This window comes from Salvelinus sp. IW2-2015, linkage group LG15 (assembly GCF_002910315.2).
Source record: "Salvelinus sp. IW2-2015 linkage group LG15, ASM291031v2, whole genome shotgun sequence".
Classification (NCBI taxonomy): domain Eukaryota; kingdom Metazoa; phylum Chordata; class Actinopteri; order Salmoniformes; family Salmonidae; genus Salvelinus; species Salvelinus sp. IW2-2015.
The window spans coordinates 31,371,369-31,390,589 of NC_036855.1; the positions used below are offsets into that span (position 1 = coordinate 31,371,369).

At 41.3% G+C, this 19,221-nt stretch overlaps 1 protein-coding gene across 1 annotated transcript; it reads right to left on the reverse strand.

The window, feature by feature from the left end:
- Positions 1–1,203: 1,203 nt before the first annotated feature.
- LOC111975016 (cytotoxic granule associated RNA binding protein TIA1) lies at positions 1,204–19,169 on the reverse strand. The gene is made up of 12 exons (XM_024003149.2): positions 18,909–19,169; positions 17,330–17,426; positions 9,067–9,165; positions 8,112–8,166; positions 7,768–7,855; positions 7,498–7,573; positions 7,235–7,343; positions 6,930–7,025; positions 6,757–6,841; positions 6,493–6,634; positions 6,256–6,407; positions 1,204–2,052 (listed from the first exon to the last, which is right to left on the reverse strand). The coding sequence occupies exons 1-12, from the start codon at positions 18,944–18,946 to the stop codon at positions 1,914–1,916; spliced, it is 1,176 nt and encodes a 391-aa protein (XP_023858917.1). The 5' UTR covers positions 18,947–19,169; the 3' UTR covers positions 1,204–1,913.
- Positions 19,170–19,221: the final 52 nt, after the last annotated feature.

Below are 19,221 nucleotides of genomic sequence, written 5' to 3' on the forward strand. Positions count from 1 at the left end.
TCTACAAAACGTAGTCCACTCTGCCAAAGTTTAGGAGAGCAAGAACGACAACGAGTTTTCACATAACATATTTTAGTTTTGGTAACTGAAAACTGTATTGAGATAAGAGAACATTAGCACAATGTCGCCCAAAATCTCTCACGCTCCATCTTGGTTTCACTAGTTACCATGGCCACAAAGGGTGTGTTCGTAAATTCACTCTGGAGTGCGCTCTGGGCGTTCGTGTCCATTCGTACATTCAGGGCGTTTCGCTCTCGGAGCGCACACTGGACGCTCTGGCCAAGGAGTATGGTTGATCCGATGAGAGAACTCACTATTTTGCTCGCCATAGCAGAGCTGGTTAGGCTATTACCATGGAATGTTTGCTGCTGGCAACAATTTAATAACGTTTTTTTTGCCGACGTTTACTGACACTGGTCATATTCGATAGGTGTCGCTGTTTGGTGTTTGTATATTCATCAGTTGTTCTGCGCTCTGGCACACTGATGTGAGTGCTCTGAAATCAGTAGATCGCCTGAGTGAATTTACAAAGCCACCCAGTCTGTCGCTATATCCTAAAAATMTATTTAAACAAAAATGAGCCGTTTTGTCTTAATTTAGGCTTCGGTTAGTCATAAGGTTAGCAGTGTGGCTAAGGTTCGGTTTAAAATCACATTTTATGAATATAAAGTGTAGAAATATTTTTCCAATCTTCACTGAATCACATTGGACACAGAAAATTGTTTATTTTGCACATCAGCATTTTAATTGGACAATGCAAGAACAGATATAGTAGCAGAAACATTACCAAACCCCCAGAGGAGAACACTTTTCAAAACTAAAAAGGTCAGAAATTGTCTGTAGACTGCCTAATCTGAATGATATTGTGTCCGTTCAAAGCAATCAATTCTAAGGCAACACAATGGGTCTGGTATTAAAACATGTCCACATTTCTGATTAGCATTTCTGGTTCAGGTTTTTCCATAAAAAATACTGATCTTACTTCATAGAAAATGGCAGAAAACTAAATTTATGCACAGAATTAGTATTCAAAGTCAAAATTGAGTTAATTTATGCACTGCATAGCAATGCCCTTTTCCCTTCCCAGAAGTCCATGCATCACTGTGCCAGTTACCATGGGTATGCAGTTACCATGGGTAGTAGTGTTGCTACTAACAATGTTTCATTTCTTCAGTTAACAAAACAAAAAGCACCAAACTCCCATTGTGAACATTTGCATTTTCCTTTATACAGTTTGAAATATATGTATGGTTATTTACACATGAAGCAAGTTGAGGCCTTCCAAAAGAAATACAGGGGAAAAATTGAATGCAAAAAGAAATTCTTGGAATAATTTAAAAAAAATGGAATACTGTGCAATATGTCTGCCCTTACAGAAAAAAAAGCAGTGGCATCTATCCCTGCAATTGGTTTAATTGAAATCAAAAATGAGAGAAGAAAAACAGATCCATTTTGATTACTTTCATTACTTTTTACATGATTCATTGCATCAAACTCAAAATGGAACATTTATCTTAAAAAAAAAATTAAAAAAAAATCACAACCACGTTATGTTGACTGTTCAAGAGTCCTTATGAAAATGGTAGCAGTTCGAGACACTAAACAAACCAACAAATGCGCAAATCCAAGTGTCTCCTTAACAATTATATTACATTTACAGTTCACTTAAAATGGTACCGTCCTGCCCATGTAGTCTGTCTAACACAAGGGCAGCATAATACCTGTGTAGTTTATTCCAGTTCTCCATGGCTCCCCTTAACCTCCCATGAAATCAGTTTCATTGGCTTTAGTAGAGGTCAACTTCCACTTCAAATTCCATGTACCAACAAGTCTTAGTCTGCCACAAGTGGATGGGATATAACACAGATCCCGGTGATGCTCCAGTAGCCAGTAAAGAGTTGACTATCCCCCTATCAGTGTGTGGGGTATCCAGTGGCTCCCATACCGGCCTGGTTTGCTAACGTACTCCCATTCAATCCCTGTGTAGCTTCCATAACCCCACCGTTACTGAGGGCACTCACACCTGTCCACCCAGCACTGGCCGGTAAGTGACTGCAAACGGGAAAGAGAGAAAACGCCAGCAGGTTAGAAAAGAGGCGGCGACAGGGGCAAGACAGAGGCTTTGTCTCAAATGGTACCCTATTCCCTTTATAGTACACAACATTTGTCCAGGGACCAGGTAAAAAGTAGTGGACTTATATAGGGGATATTGTGCCATTTGGGACACAACCATAGAACACACCAAACTGAGCAAGAGCCAGCTGAGGAGAGGATGAAAGAACAAAGGTCAGGGTGTGTCGGAGGATAAACCAAAATCTAAGACAGCAGAGAATATGGTAGGAATTGAAAATGGTAACAGGGCGAAGATATGGTACTTGTGGGTATGCGGACAGAGCATAGGCTCAGTGTATAAAATTTGTCGCAATCCACTGCGGTGGAYATTTACTTAAAATAAATACATGTCTTTTGACTCCTCACATCCCAAACAAAGCTGCTGAAATTGGTTAATGTTGCAGAGCGCGGCTGAAGCAGGACCATCTATCTGCATTTAAATTTGGCCGTGGAGTTGAATTTCACACTTTTTCCCTGAATCCTGTACCACTGCAAAGGGAAAAACATTTATAATTTCATGCCTAAACCCCATTCATGACTTTTGTTATTCCTAGTCAAATCTTTAGCAACATCCATTATGCAACAAATACCTGAATGGAAAAGTTAGCATTTGGTCAGTCAGCACATTGTGTATTGAAAACAGTAACAGATAAGCTCAATATAGTAACAAGTAGGAGAACATGTAGCTCAGGCTGAGATTTATTTTAGGATTAAACTTCAACTATTGTTCATGGTAGCCTACTATATCATAATATTTTCATGGGCTCTCAAACAAAATCAGACATTTACATACAAATAAAATGTAAGTACAGTGCCACTGTAAAATATTCACATCCCTTGATTTATTTCACATTGTTGTTACAACCTTAATTAAAAATMGAATAAATGGATTACTTTTTTACCCATCTACACACAATACACCATAATGACAAGTTGAAAACATGTTTTTAGAATTTTTTGCAAATGTATAGAAAATGAATGAAAATATTGCATTTACATAAGTATTCACACCCCTTTGCTATGACACTTCAAATAGATAGAATTGTGATGAGGCCTATATCTGGGGAAGGGTATAAAGCAATTTCTACAGTGTTGAAAGTTTCCAAGAGCACAGTGGTCTCCATTATTGGGAAATTGAAAAAAAACAGACTCTGGCTAGAGTTCGCCGTCTGACCAAACGGTCAAGGACCTTAGTCTGGGAGGTAACCAAGAACCCAATGACGACTGACAGAACTACAGATCTCCTTGGCTGAGATGGAAGAACCTGCCACGACAACAGTCTCCACAGCACTTTACCAATCTGGGCTTTATGGGAGTAACCCGACAGAAGCCAGTCCCGAGAAAAATGCACGACTGGAGATTGCAAAAAGGCATGTGAAYAGAGATCATAAACCCGACAGAAGACTTTGTGGTCTGAAGAGACAAAAATTGGKCTGAATGCAAAACGTCATGTCTGGAGAAAACCAGGCAGAGCTCATTACCCGTCTCACACCATCAATACCGTGAAGGATGGTGGGGGCAGCATCATGCAATGGGGGACACTTTTCAGCAGCAGGACCTGGGAGCAATGTTCCCTCAAAAAGATTTCAGCACTGAGCAAATTTCAGGTCTGTTGAGGGAAAACTTCAAAGTTGTGAAAATTCTGGTGCACGTTTAATGTGAACACAGAGGCTGTAGCCGCTTTAAGTTAAAACTAAGTGTTCAAGTAGGCTTCCGTGGCTATTTGATTATAATGTAAGCCTACCATAAACAATGGAAAATGCATCCCATAACATTTTAACATGGAAATAGCTGTTCTATTGTTCAGCRTATAGTAGCAGCCAGCCTACATTCCATAACTTTGGGGGYAAAAACATGCACGGCTAGACATTAAACCTGTTCATCCACTATTCCTTCAGACAAGGTGGTGACTGAAAATGTGTTTGATGCAAGAAACCACTTTACAAAATAAAACYCATCATTATTTCCATACCATTATTACAGAGAATCAGACAAATTATGCCATCCTCTGCCAAATTGGCAACTTAGCTTATTCAAGCCGGTCTCAAAATACAACACTGGCCCTTTAAGACAAAAGAAAAGTCCTTTACCTGACTCGTTTTTCAAAGATGACTAAAAACGCACGTTTTGTGCTCTCGTAGGAAGCAATAAATCRCCCATTGCTGACTACATATTATCTAGAACTTGGCTAATAACTCACTAACTAACAAAGGATATGAACAAATGTGCACGTCGCTACATGTAGCTCTCGCTTTGATCTCAAAAAAGGGCATTTACTCACGACCGCACATGCTGTTAACAGTCCAGTTCCAAGAGAACGGCACAGATCCATATATGGCAATAATCTATTTTCATATAGCCCTACTGCAGCAGATTGGTTATGGCGCAGCGGCCTGTGTAGATRACGGGCCTGAGTTGTGCCTGTTAATGCAATAGAATCCTACTCCAATGTGTTCGGCCAACAACAAAATCTCTTGCATAGTTCGCTTTGTTTCAGTATGTTGCATTGAAAGTGGCTAATAGCGTTGATTCGATCACAATTCCCACAGTAAAGGGAAATGTTGAGTGTTAACAGGGAAAACTCCCTAAAGTTGAGTTAAYTTTAATCTGGTGCTTTTTTGTGCAGGCAGATATTTTTTCTGTGTGGCAGTCCCGMGGGAGGGAACATCAACTGGAAAGGATAGAGGGAACAATTAATGGAGCCAAATACAGGCAAATCGCCGATGAGAACCTGCTTCAGAGTGCAAACAACTTTTAACTGTGGCGAAGATTTGTTCCAACAGGACAATGACCCTAAGCATATAGCCAAAGCAACTCTGGAATGGTTTCAGAACAAGAATGTTATTGAGTGGCCCAGCCAAAGCCCAGACTTGAATCCCATTGAAAATCTGTTGAATGACTTGAAGATTGCMGTTCACCGCCYCTCCCCATCTAACTTAAGCGCTTGAGAAAATCTGCAAGGAATGGGCAAAAGACATACCCAAGACAACTCAGCTGTAYTTGATGCCAAAGGTGTTTCTACAAAGTATAGACTCAGGGGTGTGAACACTTATGTAAATTGGATTTCTGTATTTCAATGAATTAGCTTTATTTTTCATATTTTTAAAAGAAAAATGTGCATAAACATTATAGGGTATTGTGTGTAGATGGTTGAGAGAAAAAGCGTATTCAATTTTGAATTCAGGCTGTAACATAATGTGGAATAAGTRAAGGGGTATGAATACTTCATGAAGGCAATATATAATTGCAATTTCTATACAAGGACTTCTATTTCCAAAACTAAAACTTTTAACAAATGAATGGTTCATTAGATTAGATTTTAAAAAAACAATCATATTACATAACTGCTGTGATATACTCTGTTTCTGTTGCTATACAAGCAGTTAAAACAGGATTATTGTCTTATGCAGCACTCAAACCCCATTATCAATTTGAGACAAGAAAATGACTAGTGATATTTCAAATGTAGCTATAATCTAAACAAATTCATACTACACCCCATTTCTAGTAGCAATGTACTTAAACTCTTCAGGAGAAAAAATTATATTCAAATTTGGATGGCAAATGAAAGTTCATACAGCAACAACAAAACAAAAAATATGCATGAAGTAACAAAAGATGACATGGCACAACAAAAAAATGAATAAAGTGGATGTAACAATGGCACAATAAAATGATGTATCCCTCTGCACTGGGAGAAGCTTCAGAGGGCAGGAGGTCCCGTTTGTGTTTCAACAATCCCACTTTACTCACTGTCTGGGACTATTTAGTTCATTGAGTAGACACTCATATCGGGGACAAGCCCAATTCAACCCAGAACTGTGGCCATTTTGAAAGTCCAAAAAGGGCATTCATTAGTGCTCATTTTATTTGTTTTAAATGGATGAAAATGCTGTTATCTTGACCAATAAATCAAATCAACTATATTTTTTTAATGTGTTTTGTCATTGTCCTCGTAAGCTGGATACGGTGGAGAGGGGAGGTTGAAGGACATTATGGCTCCTTCCTTCTCCTGGCCAGAGCTGCAGGCAACTGAGCTGGAGCCTAGCTGCCCTTGGGAAGCCCAAGGAAACTCAAAAGACTCAGCTGCAGCCCTGGTTGCTGGAAGAGAAGGGAGCCCTGCTGATGTCCTTATGTACTTACTTAAAACCCTGCTGGTTCCAGGCCTGGGCCTGGCCGTAAACCCCATAGGTGGGTACCTGCCACCCATTGGGGACGTACTGGCCAATCTGCTGGGCATTGCCGTACCACTGGGCATACTGGCCGTAGGGCTGGGCCGCAAAGCCCACTTTGTTCTGTCATAAGGGAGAGATGACAACAGTGTAAGAGTGTGTGTAAGTGGTGTCGATAAGGGGGAAGCCTCTGGATGTGGTTTCATACCTGGGGAACTTGTTGCACCTGCTGCATAGGACTCATCATGTCTGTGGTCTCTTTACCCCAATAACACTTCACCATATGGCCCTCTATCGAAGTCCCATTCACAGACACAATGGCATGGGCTGCTCCCTCGTGAGAGGTAAACCTGCACAAAGGAGAGGCGTCAAAATACCGATTGCAAGGTACTGAGAAACATACGCAGAAATTATATTTCAAGGATACTAAATGTTTGTCAGAGGTCTGTTTAGTGATTTGATCATGACATACCGCACAAAAGAGTATCCTTTGTCTGGGAACACACGGATTTCCATGATTTGTCCAAAGGGGGAGAATGTCTGTCTCATCAATTGTTCTAGAAAAAAGGAGGGAGACATGTCAAAGACCTGTGTTTGTTTCTCTCACACACTAGAAAGTGACCACTTCAATAACAGACTACTGACCTGTTAGACCGGTGCCGACTCCTCCACAGTACACAGTGCAGTTACTGGGGCTGGACTGGTTCACAACCTCATCAAAGGACAGATGCTTCGTGTTTGCTTTTGGAAACAGGGGAATTTAGAGTGACTAAATGCATTGCCATTCAACAAAAGAGGATCCGAGGGACATAAAATATAGTAAAATGTATATAATTTTTATCTGCACTTAACCAGTTTTAGAGGACAAAATAGATGTAAAAAAYATTATGGTAAGATAAAACCAACCATTTCTACTCAATGGCTGGAAAGCCTATCTTGTCTGGACTCACTTTCATAGGTGGTTTTAGGAGCAGGGGGCTTTCTAGTGGCCCAGTTGGTCCTGATCTGTCTTCCGCCTAGCCATTGACCACCCATCTGCTGAATGGCGTTCTCTGCATCCTGTTGGTTGCAACAGATATATTAAATCACATGACCCAGCGACACACCCAAATACAAAAGGATAATGTTATGACTACATATACAGGAACCCCTTCAGTTATGAGTTATGACTAAATCCTCTATGGAAGTGATTTCATCCAGCTATAACGCTTACCCACTTGTTGAAGAAAGAGACAAAGCCATAGCCTTTAGACTTCCCTGTCGCCACATCTTTGACCACGCGAGCATCCCTGAGGAGAAACACACTATTTACTCAATATGAAGAAGGAGTAATGTAACCATACAAACTACTGTCTGATATGTCCTAAAGAGTAATGTGTTATATCAAGCCATCCAATGTATTATTATTATTATTATTAACTCATGAGTGACTTACTAATCTTGTGAGATCGACAGAGCACATAAACATTAATGAGGTACTTACGATATCCTCCCAAATGGACCAAAGGCCGCTTTTACATCATCTGTGGTGATTTCGGGGCTGAGGTCTCCGACAAAGACATGGAAATGATCTGTTGGGAGGACAGGAGATACYACTACTGTGACTCCTTGCTGAAAGCAGCACTTTCTGAAGAAATCAAGAATTGCCTTGTTTTTATTTCGAGGGGGGAGGGGCTTTATGGTCTTCCACACCATAGAGARATGGAAGTCTCCGGATAACAGCATCTGCTAATTGACTAAAATGTCAATTTAAAATTACCACATTCTCAGAGGAACCCTCACTAAGGTTTTCTATGGAACTGACTGAAAAGGTAGCTAGGCACTTACTGCTTGTGTCTTTTTTCTGACTGCTTGGCGTTGTGGCCCAGTTGACTTTAACCTCCTAAAGAGAGAAGGGAAGAGAGAAAACAAGCCAGGTAGGGTACYTTTATGTCATTTAGATACAGTATTACTACCTCAGTTTGTGTGGTGCTTTGTGTGTGAAAGAAATGAGCCAGCCATGACCAAACACAGTGTGAATCTCTGAATGCAGTGATGAGCAGAAAACAGAACACCTGAGCACTCAAACTGGAACATAAACAACGGAATAAAAGGTCCAAGTAACAAAGGACTTACAAACCAGTGACATTATCAACTTGTATTACTCTTCAAATGGTCCTTCATTACCTGTTGAGGATAACATAATTTGCACTGAATATATTTCTGCTGAGGTTAGGACCTATATTTGTTGTGAAGCTGTGMGTCTGGAAAAGGTACAGAAATTGTTTTAGTTGGCTATTGCACAGCTACTGTGGATTCCTTTGGATAAGGAAAGGGCCCATTTCCCTTGAAAAGATAGTGGTTTTCCAAAATAAAACAGTGATCGGTCAAGAACATATTTTAAATCTCTAAGCTATAGTCAAATCAACCACTAAGAGAGAATGCACTTGATGTCCATACAACAGACCTAGCCCACTCCATATCTGAAGAAACGGAATCAGACATTATACATGGACATGTCAGGTAATCAGCATTGCAACCAACTATGCAGGTTAGGTCATTATTTTAAATCAGATCACACATCTATTAGTCTCATTTACTCTGGGGATGTACTTACTGCTGGACGGGAAATCGAAATAAGCCATCCTCACTTTACAAAGCAATTCATAACTTTGCCATTTCAACTTCGGTGAGATAGTCGCTGCCGACTCAGATAATGCTCTCATAATTTAGGCCTACTGGTTGGTCAAACTTCTYCAACAACCCACCCATCCCAACTCACCCTTTAGATACGATAGCTTACCTTACCCATAATTTTACGTCCATTCATGGCAGCCAGTGATGCGGCAGCATGCCTGTGCTCATAGAACTCCACAAAGCAGTATGGGTCATTGCCTGCAGTCTGTAAGAGGACAACAAGAGTTAGGCTACAAAGAGTCCAAAGCATTGTCTGTCAACCACATGTACATATCAGACAGTTAACATCACCATAAACATCTTTCGATTAAGAGTGAACGTTTTAACAAAATTGGGATAGTTAACAAAAAATCCCTAACCGAAAACAAATGCTGTAAGGTTAGATATACACCTTTCAAATTATTTTCCACAAATATAAAGCACTCRGCACGTCCGATGTTAAGTTGGGAAAATGTCCTGTATGGCAATACATTTAGGCGGTGAAATGTAAACTTTGTGACGTGGAACAGAGGCACAGTAATGGTAGTACAGGTGCAATATTTAACCATCTGAAAAGGGTGAGTGCCAAACATTTGCTGACAGCAGCACAGGCCCCGAACAGACAAGACAGCTTCGCACAAAATAAGTGCAATAAGGTACGGAGTGAGAATATCACAGCTCTGACTACATAAATGATTGCAGTTCAAATGCAGCCATTGTCAATGGTTGAGGGTGTTGGCTTCAATAKCCGATGGCATATCTAGAACAAGACRACAACATGGAATGTGGAAAAACCATGATGGCCTGGGTAGAGAAATCGTATCACGATTGCTCTGCAAGAACAAAGCGTGAGCTCTCAAACCCCATAGGTGGCGTTAAGAAGAGATTGTTGGACATCTGAACATGCTGTCATACATCATTGCAATGAGTCAATTACATTGATGATCAATTATATTGATGAGAAGTGGGACATGAATTCGCTTGTACTGACCACTAAAAACATTGAGAAGCACACAGCCATAGAGATTAAGGACACATCTGTGCCATTCTAGCATCTGTAAAATCATGGGCAGTGCCATTGAGGCTATAGCCCATAGGAAACCCCACCCAGTTGACTACTTTGCAGGGGTTGGAACCGAAATGATCATTGTTCTTCCCCCCCCATTACACTGTTACGACCAGCAAAAAATAAAAATTCTGAACTAGTTCGAACCCAAAAAAAGCACTGGTTTATATCATTCCCTTGTAAACATGTTTGTTTTCTTTACATTTAGTTCGACATTAAATTACTTCAATCAGTGAGGATAGAACAGCTTGCTATATAGCAGGTAAGCTATTTTATCTGTGTAGGAAAAGTAGTTCAAAGCTAAATTGTATTTTGCCAAAAGAGAATGGTTTAATTATATTGAAAGACAAATGCACTGTGCTGCCAGTCACTATAGACAGACCAGTTTAGGGCGTGATATGACACAATTTATGGGTGGAAAGAAAGCGAGAGGGTGGAGGAGGCTTGGCGAGCTGGGCATCTTGTTATGAGGCCCATAGAATTATACCTAAGGAGGAGCGGCTTGTATGGGAGAACATTGAATGTCTGATGGCTTAACGTTGGACCAGACAAACAATAGGTAGCTAACAAGCTTGTGTGTGCCGAGCAACACGAGGTAAAAACACATCTTACCTTCTTGTAGTTAGTAAATCCAATGTGAAACGTGATATAGTATGATTAACTAGGATTAAACATTTTAAACAATTCTCTAATTAAACATCTCCCTAATTTCTGGATCACACTTGTAACATAAGTAGGGAAAGTAGCCTACAAACACACTGACAAAGATCGAGCTGGAAGGCAGGTGCTGGAATATGTTTGAGTGACGGAGTGAAGGRTTTGCATAGGTGCTTTGTTGCGATTTTTGTGGGACTGGGAGGAGAAAATAAATGCCCGAAACCATAGAAGAACGTTATTAACCGGTTCCCATACTTTTAAAATAACAGTTCTGTTCCGGGAACAGTATAGATCACACTTTCGTTTGATTCTGTCCCTAAAATGATTGTTATTTTCTGGTATTCGGTCTGGTTCCGTGAACCAGTTCCAAACCCTGTTACTTTGACTACTTTAAAATGGAGGAAGCATGGTGGAAGCCCTCCATAGAGCCCCACGGTGGAGGGAGGTGTCATAACACCCATAAAACCTAGCAGTCAAACAGGGAAATATTTCCAATCGTTTTCCCACCACTCATTTTTCCCATAGATTTAATAAACGCTTAAAATAAGGACTGTGTTTTGAGTAGGCTTACCCTGGCGTGACGTTTTGATAATCATGTAAATCTCAGACAAGGTGACTTATCAATATATTTGGCTCTATTTACTTTGATGCTAATTAGCATTTTGGGATCTAAGTAGACATCATGCAAGACTACAAATCCCTGCAAGCTCCTGCATGTCATCTCTAGCTGGCACCTTTGCTAACAGGTACATTTAAAGAAATGTAACCAATTTAATAATTACTATTACCTTTGCCTTGTTCGGAAGTCTCGTCCATATCATTTGTAGTTCTTTACGATAGCCACATTAGCAGCTAATTAGCCTTTAATTTGTTGGGAGGTAAATACAGGTGAGTATATTGATAAGTCACCTTGTCCGGAGAAAGATGTACATAAACTCAGCAAAAGAAACGTCCCRTTTTCAGGACCCTGTCATTCAACGATAATTTGTAAAASCCAAATATCTTCACAGATCTTCATTGTAAAGGGTTTAAACACTGTTTCCCATGCTTGTTCAGGGTTTATGAACCATACACCATTAATGAACATGCACCTGTGGAACGGTCGTTAAGACACTAACAGCTGACAGAAGGTAGGCAATTAAGGTCACAGTTATGAAAACTTAGGGCACTAAAGAGGCCTTTCTAAGGACTCTGAAAAACACCAAAAAGAAAGATACCCAGGGTCCCTGCTCATCTGCGTGAACATGCCTTAGGCATGCTGCAAGGAGGCATGAGGTCTGCAGATGTGGCCAGGGCAATAAATTGCATTGTACGCCTAAGACAACGCTACAAGGAGACAGGACGGACAGCTGATCGTCCTCGCAGTGGCAGACCACGTGTAACACCACCTGCACAGGATCGGAACATCCGAACATCACACCTGCGGGACAAGTACAGGATGGCAACAGTTACACCAGGAACTGCCCGAGTTACACCAGGAACGCACAATCCCTCCATCGGTGCTCAAGCCACAATAGGCTGAGAGAGGCTGAACTGAGGGCTTGTAGGCTTGTTGTAAGGCAGGTCCTCACCAGACATCACCGGCAACAACGTAGGCACAAACCCACCGTCGCTGGACCAGACAGGACTGGCAAAAAGTGCTCTTCACTGACGAGTCGCGGTTTTGTCTCACCAGYGGTGATGGTCGGATTCGCYTTTATCGTCGAAGGAATGAGCATTAGACTGAGGCCTGTACTCTGGAGCGGGATCGATTTGGAGGGTCCGTCATGGTCTGGGGCGGTGTCTCACAGCATCATCGGACTGAGCTTGTTGTCATTGCAGGGAATCTCAACGCTGTGCGTTACAGGGAAGACATCCTCCTCCCTCATGTGGCACCCTTCCTGCAGGCTCATCCTGACATGACCCTCCAGCATGACAATGCCACCAGCCATACTGCTCATTCTGTGCGTGATATCCTGCAAGACAAGAATGTCAGTGTTCTGCCATGGCCAGCGAAGTGCCCGTATCTCAATCCCATTGAGCACGTCTGGGACCTGTTGGATAGGAGGGTGAGGGCCAGGGCCATTCCCCCCAGAAATGTCCGGGAACTTGCAGGTGCCTTGGTGGAAGAGTGGGGTAACATCTCACAGCAAGAACTGGCAAATCTGGTGCAGTCCATGAGGAGATGCACTGCAGTACTTAATGCAGCTGGTGGCCACACCAGATACTGACGTTTACTTTTGATTTTGACCCCCCTTTGTTCAGGGACACATTATTCAATCTGTTAGTCACATGTCTGTGGAACTTGTTCAGTTTGTGTCTTAGTTGTTCAATCTTGTTATGTTCATACAAATATTTACACGTTAAGATTACTGAAAATAAACACCGTTGACAGTGAGAGGACGTTTTATTTTTGCTGAGTTTAGTCATCAAAACATCATGCCAGGGTAAGCCTAGACAAAACACAGCCCTTAAGTGTTTCTAAAATCCCTTATTGGAAAAATTAAATGGTTGAAAAACTATTGTAATCATTTCCTTGTTTGACTGCTAGGTTATGGGTATCATGACTCACACTGTCATACTTATGGCACTGCCCATGCCAAAACAGCCTTTTGGCCACTAGAGGCCTCTATCATTCTCTAAGCACACAGCAGAGAACCTAAAACGGAATAACCTTTTAACGTGCAAGTTCCAAATATCTCTAACAGTTCCCCAGCGAGATTCTTTATGCGATGTCAAAATGCACTCACTGTTCCAAAAATTGATTGTTATGCAACAGGACAGTTAACCTCCACTTCACCTAGAAGTAGCCCATTTCACTGTGGTGGACAATTTAAGTTTGGCTCATAGTAATGTCTCAGACAAACTTCTCTCTTCGATGAGAGCCCAAGCACTTCCCCAGGTCAAGTATGCAGACATTTGCACACCTCCAGTCAGAACCAGCACAAAACTCTTTCCCCCTGGCACATTTTCCAATTAGTGCATGCATTGCTTTCATTGTCATTTTCCTTACTAATAACTTTGGACATGATTGCGTTCCTAGCTAAGTGCCTAATTATGCTATCATTAGTGTATGTATATCGTGTTGTTTCTTCTGTAGCACACCGTATGTATGGAGCATAATGTATTCTGCATGCACTTCTTTATAGCCACGTACACATATGGTACTAATTTCATAACCTATATGGTGTTATACTCAATTGCGCTCATGTAGCTAGCAACATTCTATAAACTCTGTAAAACAATGCTAACGGCATCAGAGAAGTATTAAGTTTGTGTTGTATCCTTTGAAGCTGCCCTGGCCTTATGACCATGGCATGGGTTTTCTGCCCTGCCCCCTTGTGGAGCTCTTCGGTTASAGTTTCTTACGGTTATATTATTCATAATTGTGATTGTCAATGCAACTTATTTTTTATAGCAGTTACRRTACTTAAAATGGTTTTGTWATATCCTGATATTGTATCCTAGTAATTCCTCTTTATTCTGTACTTTCAGAAACCACACACAGTATTGAACATAATTTGCCAACATCATAACTGGAGTTGGACATCTGTCTTGCCTGAAGAATGAGGACATTTTGTATTCTAGCAACATACTGTTTGGAGAGGGAGTAAAGAGGATYAGGAGTGGGGAGGTGGGMGAGATATTTTAAATATAATTGCAGAACAGCATTTGATTCATTTGTGAACTGTATGTCCCCAGTTCACCTGGCCGTGCTGCTGTAAACTGACATTTACTCCTGAGGTGCTGACCTGTTGCACCCTCGACAACTACTATGATTGTTATTATTTGACCATGCAGGTCATTTATGAACATCTTGGCCATGTTCTGTTATAATCTCCACCCGGCACAGCCAGAAGAGGACTGCCCCCCCCTCATAGCCTGGTTCCTCTAGGTTTCATCCTAGGTTTTGGCCTTCCTAGGGAGTTTTTCCTAACCACCGTGCTTCTACACCTGCATTGCTTGCTGTTTGGGCTTTTAGGCTGGGTTTCTGTAGAGAATTTTGAGATATCAGCTGATGTAAGAAGGGCTATATAAATACATTTGATTTGAAAAAAKCATGTTCAATAATCTTCTCACTTGTTAGCTGGTGGTGAACTATGTGGCCATTGAAYATAGCAGTGTCGATCAGATGGAAATTCTCATACCAATTGGGGGGTTTTAAGAGTGCATGCCACAAAGCTGTTTATCATATCCACCTTATCCAGTACCCCCGTTTTGCAATTATAGTCAAGCACATTGTCTGGTTTGATCMTTCTCTCTCCCATCAGGTGGTCCACCTTRGCTGTGGCTCCCTCTTCCCCTGTAACTCCAAGGCCTAGCGATTGGTGTCCTCCACTATGTCCCTGTCAGAAACAGCTTGAAGCACTCTGCTTCAGAGGGAGATGGCAAGAGACTTTGCACTCCAGACTGGGACTCAACGCCAACAGCAGGGKCAGGAGGGGTGAAATGGCTGGTAGCCTTCCAACTACCGCAGACCTCTAATACTTCACCACTACCWGCATCTTAAGAGGGACCTGGGAKTTTGTCGGTGGTCAGGGTTCTCAATGGCCACAAGGTTTGAGGACAGCTCCTCACTGTCACTGACATAACCTGATTCCTCACTGACATATTCAGAATCATTGTCATTGAGTTTCCACATTTGTGAGTTGTCTCCTTTTGAAAGGCATTGCTAATGCTACAGCTTAGCCCACTAGGTACATACATAACACTGAATGGTGTCACGTGAGTGTCGGGGGTGATGTGATTGGTTGCCAGTGTGGTGAAACTGATGACTTATTTACACAGATTGACTGTTTACATAATATGGTTAGAATTATTAACATGGCAAGATAGAACTAACGCAGTAGGTTATGAAAATTAACGTAGGAAGTTAAGAGAACAAGGTTAAGGAAAGAGTTAGGCTTAGTTACAGTCAACAACTGTTGCCCCCGACGCGACCACTAGATAGAGATGTTTGTCGGCCTAACTACTCCATCTAGCCACAGTGGTAGAAACGTAAACAAACCATCTGTGACAACAAATCAACACTATCATAATACAGGCACAGACCATTTGTATCAATTAATCACTATCAGAAAATGGTTTGTGTGGTAATAATTTATTTACTGTTTTATTCACATTTTGAAGTACTGGTGACATATCATACATTATGCAAGAATCAGAATGCAATGGACACATACTCACTGGTCAGTTTATTAGYTACACCCATTAGTAAGGGGTCAAGACCCCCATTTGGTCGTCTGCTGCAATAGCCCATCAGTGACAAGGATCGACGAGTTGTGCGTTCCGAGATGCTTTTTCTGCACCGTTCCTTGTCTGTTCGTGGCCCACCTGTTAGCTCGTACGATTCTTGCCATTCTCCTGCGACCAATCATCAACGAGTTGTTTTCGCCCACAGGACTGCCGCTGGCGATGTTTTGTTTGTCACAACATTCTCAGTAAACTATAGACACTGTCGTTCGTGAAAAGCCCAGTAGAGGGCATACGTTTCTGAGATACTGGATCAAGCGCATCTGGTACAGACGATCAAACCACGCTTAGGTCACTTGTTTTTCCCCATTCTAACATTRAATTGAACAGTAACTGAATGCCTCTGCCTGCTTTATATAGCAAGCCATGGCCATGTGACTGTCTGCAGGAGCGATCCGTTTTCGTGAACGGGGTGGTGTACCTGATAAACCGTCCAGTGAGTGTATGATTTGTGCAAAATATTTTTGGGAAGGTTGGACTGATTATGATGAGCTAATGCTAAACTATTTGCTGGCTGTGTGTGGAACAATGTTTGTTTACATCATTCAATCCATTCTGGGTGTCACGTAAACGTCTGTCAGACCAAAGATGCTACGTTAATGGAAGTAACTGATGGTAGACCACACCCCCCCCTTCAATACGCATTCTGAAAACAGACCCAACTCATCACCTCTCATCTTTGGTTGACGCAGAAAAAACAAACATTGCGGCACACACAAACTACCCGCCGTCGGATTACTTTCGATGTTTAGAAAGTCTTTTACTCAATTATTTAAGTCACTGGTGAGCTCACCCGTGATGTGATGAATTGTAAATAGTAACTGGTTTCTATCAGCCGAAAGCTGCTAAATATGACCGCTTCTGTTAGCTCACTACTCAGAGATAGTACTACATTTCCAGATTTGGATGAGAATTTTGTTATGCTGCTTCTACTTCTGTGGATGTCTGAACATTGCATCCAAAAATAAACTGCTCACATTGAGGACATAACGTTGTAAAGACTGTGCTAAATATGTCAGTAAGAAAAACATTATGGCCAGCTCGAACGCTAACTGTTGAGTTAATCGTAACTAACTTTCTAATGAAGTGTTCTAATTACACTGGTTTGAGTATATGCTGCAGGGACTACTGTAGAATGATCACACCTGTGTGTTCATACACATCAAAGGGGTAACTACGTTACTGAGTGGGTGGGGGACAGCAGTAGATATAACTTCATTGCCTCCCTAGTGGTCATATGGAATAGGATGCAATCTGACCATATTGTTGATTGTTAATTCACATGGAATTTAATACATTTTTCATATCATTTTAATGGAAAAAAACAAAAATGGCATTTTAAACATTAAGCAAACATTACATTTGTCACATCCCTAATATCAAAATCATACAAATCGCAATCTCTCACTTGGGTCCAGGACCCAGGGATACTCACATCAACAATCATTTTACAGCTCTTGCAGGGGCCGATCTGTGTGAAAACCTGTAGGATGAGGGGCTCAGTGACATCCCTGGACAGGTTCCCTACATACCTGGAGTAGAGGGGAAAAGACAAGCACTTGTGACCAGAAAATTACAACTTCCAGCAAGTTTACTTTGTCCAGGGAAGCAAAGGTTTAGGGTGATATGCAGTGGTGTACAGTACTTAAGTAAAAATACTTCAAAAAGTACTACTTAAGTAGTTTTAGAAATKTGCACCTTACCATTTGACAACTTTTACTCCACTACATTCACTAAAGAAAAGAATGTACTTTTTACTCCTTACATTTTCGCTGACACCCAAAAGTACTCGTTACATTTTGAATGCTTAGCAGGATGTGAAAATTGTCTAATTCAAGCACTTAACAAGACAACATCCCTGGTTATCCCTACTGCCTCTGATCTGGCAGATTCACTGCACACAAATGCTTCATTTGTAAATGATGTCTGACTTGTGTGCCGTTGGCTATCCGTAAATWAAAAAAATAAGAAAGTTGTGCCTTCTGGGTTGCTTAATATAAGGAATTTGAAATGATTAGAATACTTTGAATTTTACTTAAGTACTATTTTACTGGGTGACTTTCACTTTTACTTGAGTAAAAGTATAAATACCTTAATATAAAGTTACTCAAGTATGACAATTGGGTAATTTGGTGGTATGGCTGCACTTAGCTACACTAGCTAGACAGTTACACTGAGTTATATAAGTTAACCTTCTCTAACACTTGTGTTTGAAGCATGGTTTTTCAAGTTCTGGCCTTCCCACTAAACTGAAAGCTACTTGTTGTCTGACTGTCGTTGACGTGGCCATCTTCCTCCCCAGAGGCTGGTAGAAAGGCATGCATTTTATTTTATAAAATAACAGTGGCGGCCTCGATTTAGCAGCGGCAGTACACCACTGCTAAATGCATATAGGGGAAACCCTTCGCTAGATAGGCCACCTAGCTAGCCATCATATTAAACTAATAATCAGTTCATAACATACGGATAAAACGCAATACTAGGAAAATTGACTAACGTCACAGGTTCGTGGATGAGACGTCTGTCTCTGCATACTGTACTTGTAATTTGCCACTCTGTTAGCCAACAATGCTTGCTTCTCTGCCAAACCGGTACATGTAKCTAGTAACACAGTAGTTCGTAGCTAGCTAGAATTTCTGAAATGGACAAGTGAACCATGGCTACACTTAACTCACTACCACGTTATTTTTATGATCAAGTAATGAACTAACTAGTTAACACAATATCTAGCTAACCAATGTATTTGGTGAGACAACGTAACGTTAGCTAGCAGCTAACGTTACCTAGCTTGTTTGCCTAYCTATGTGTTCTGAGAAGGCTCGAGCGATGGACTGACATGATTGATTTGTACCATCAACTTTCTCTTAGTTAATGGTCACACCGTGACAGTCGACAAGACATGAGTACATAGACGTTTTTAAATGCTGGAGTATACTTTCTTTGTAGTCCCATTTGAAGTAGCTAGCTAACGTTACTGGATTGATATGGCTAACTAGCCCGTGTTAGCTACTTACAGGGTTTTGGGCTGTTCGTCGTCCATCATCATCATCATGTTTTCGTAGGTCGTGCCCTGGGTGAGTAATCCGTGTAGCTATGGTATTTTGAGTAATGCGCACACACTTCCAAAATATGTGACCTTTTGGATAATGCTCATGTAGACTTAAACAAGTTGTTATAAAAAGGCGCACAAATCAACCCAGTCGCTGACCGCACACTAACAATTAGCTTGTATGAACAATGGTTGTACAACCGAAGAGGAAGATGGCGGAAAATCAGGGGATGTCCACCACCGTCGCATGCGCAATGAATGGACCATAATTAAATAAT

What these genes read in the sequence shown, in the direction of transcription:
- LOC111975016 (XM_024003149.2), bottom strand. Translation starts at nt 18,946, where the DNA reads ATGATGATGATGATGGACGACGAACAGCCCAAAACCCT. An exon ending in GACGTAAAATTATGGGTAAG is followed by an intron (nt 8,167 to 9,066) that starts GTAAGCTATCGT and finishes TTCTCTCTTTAG; the next exon opens with GAGGTTAAAGTCAACTGGGC. An exon ending in AGTCGGCACCGGTCTAACAG is followed by an intron (nt 6,842 to 6,929) that starts GTCAGTAGTCTG and finishes CCTTTTTTCTAG; the next exon opens with AACAATTGATGAGACAGACA.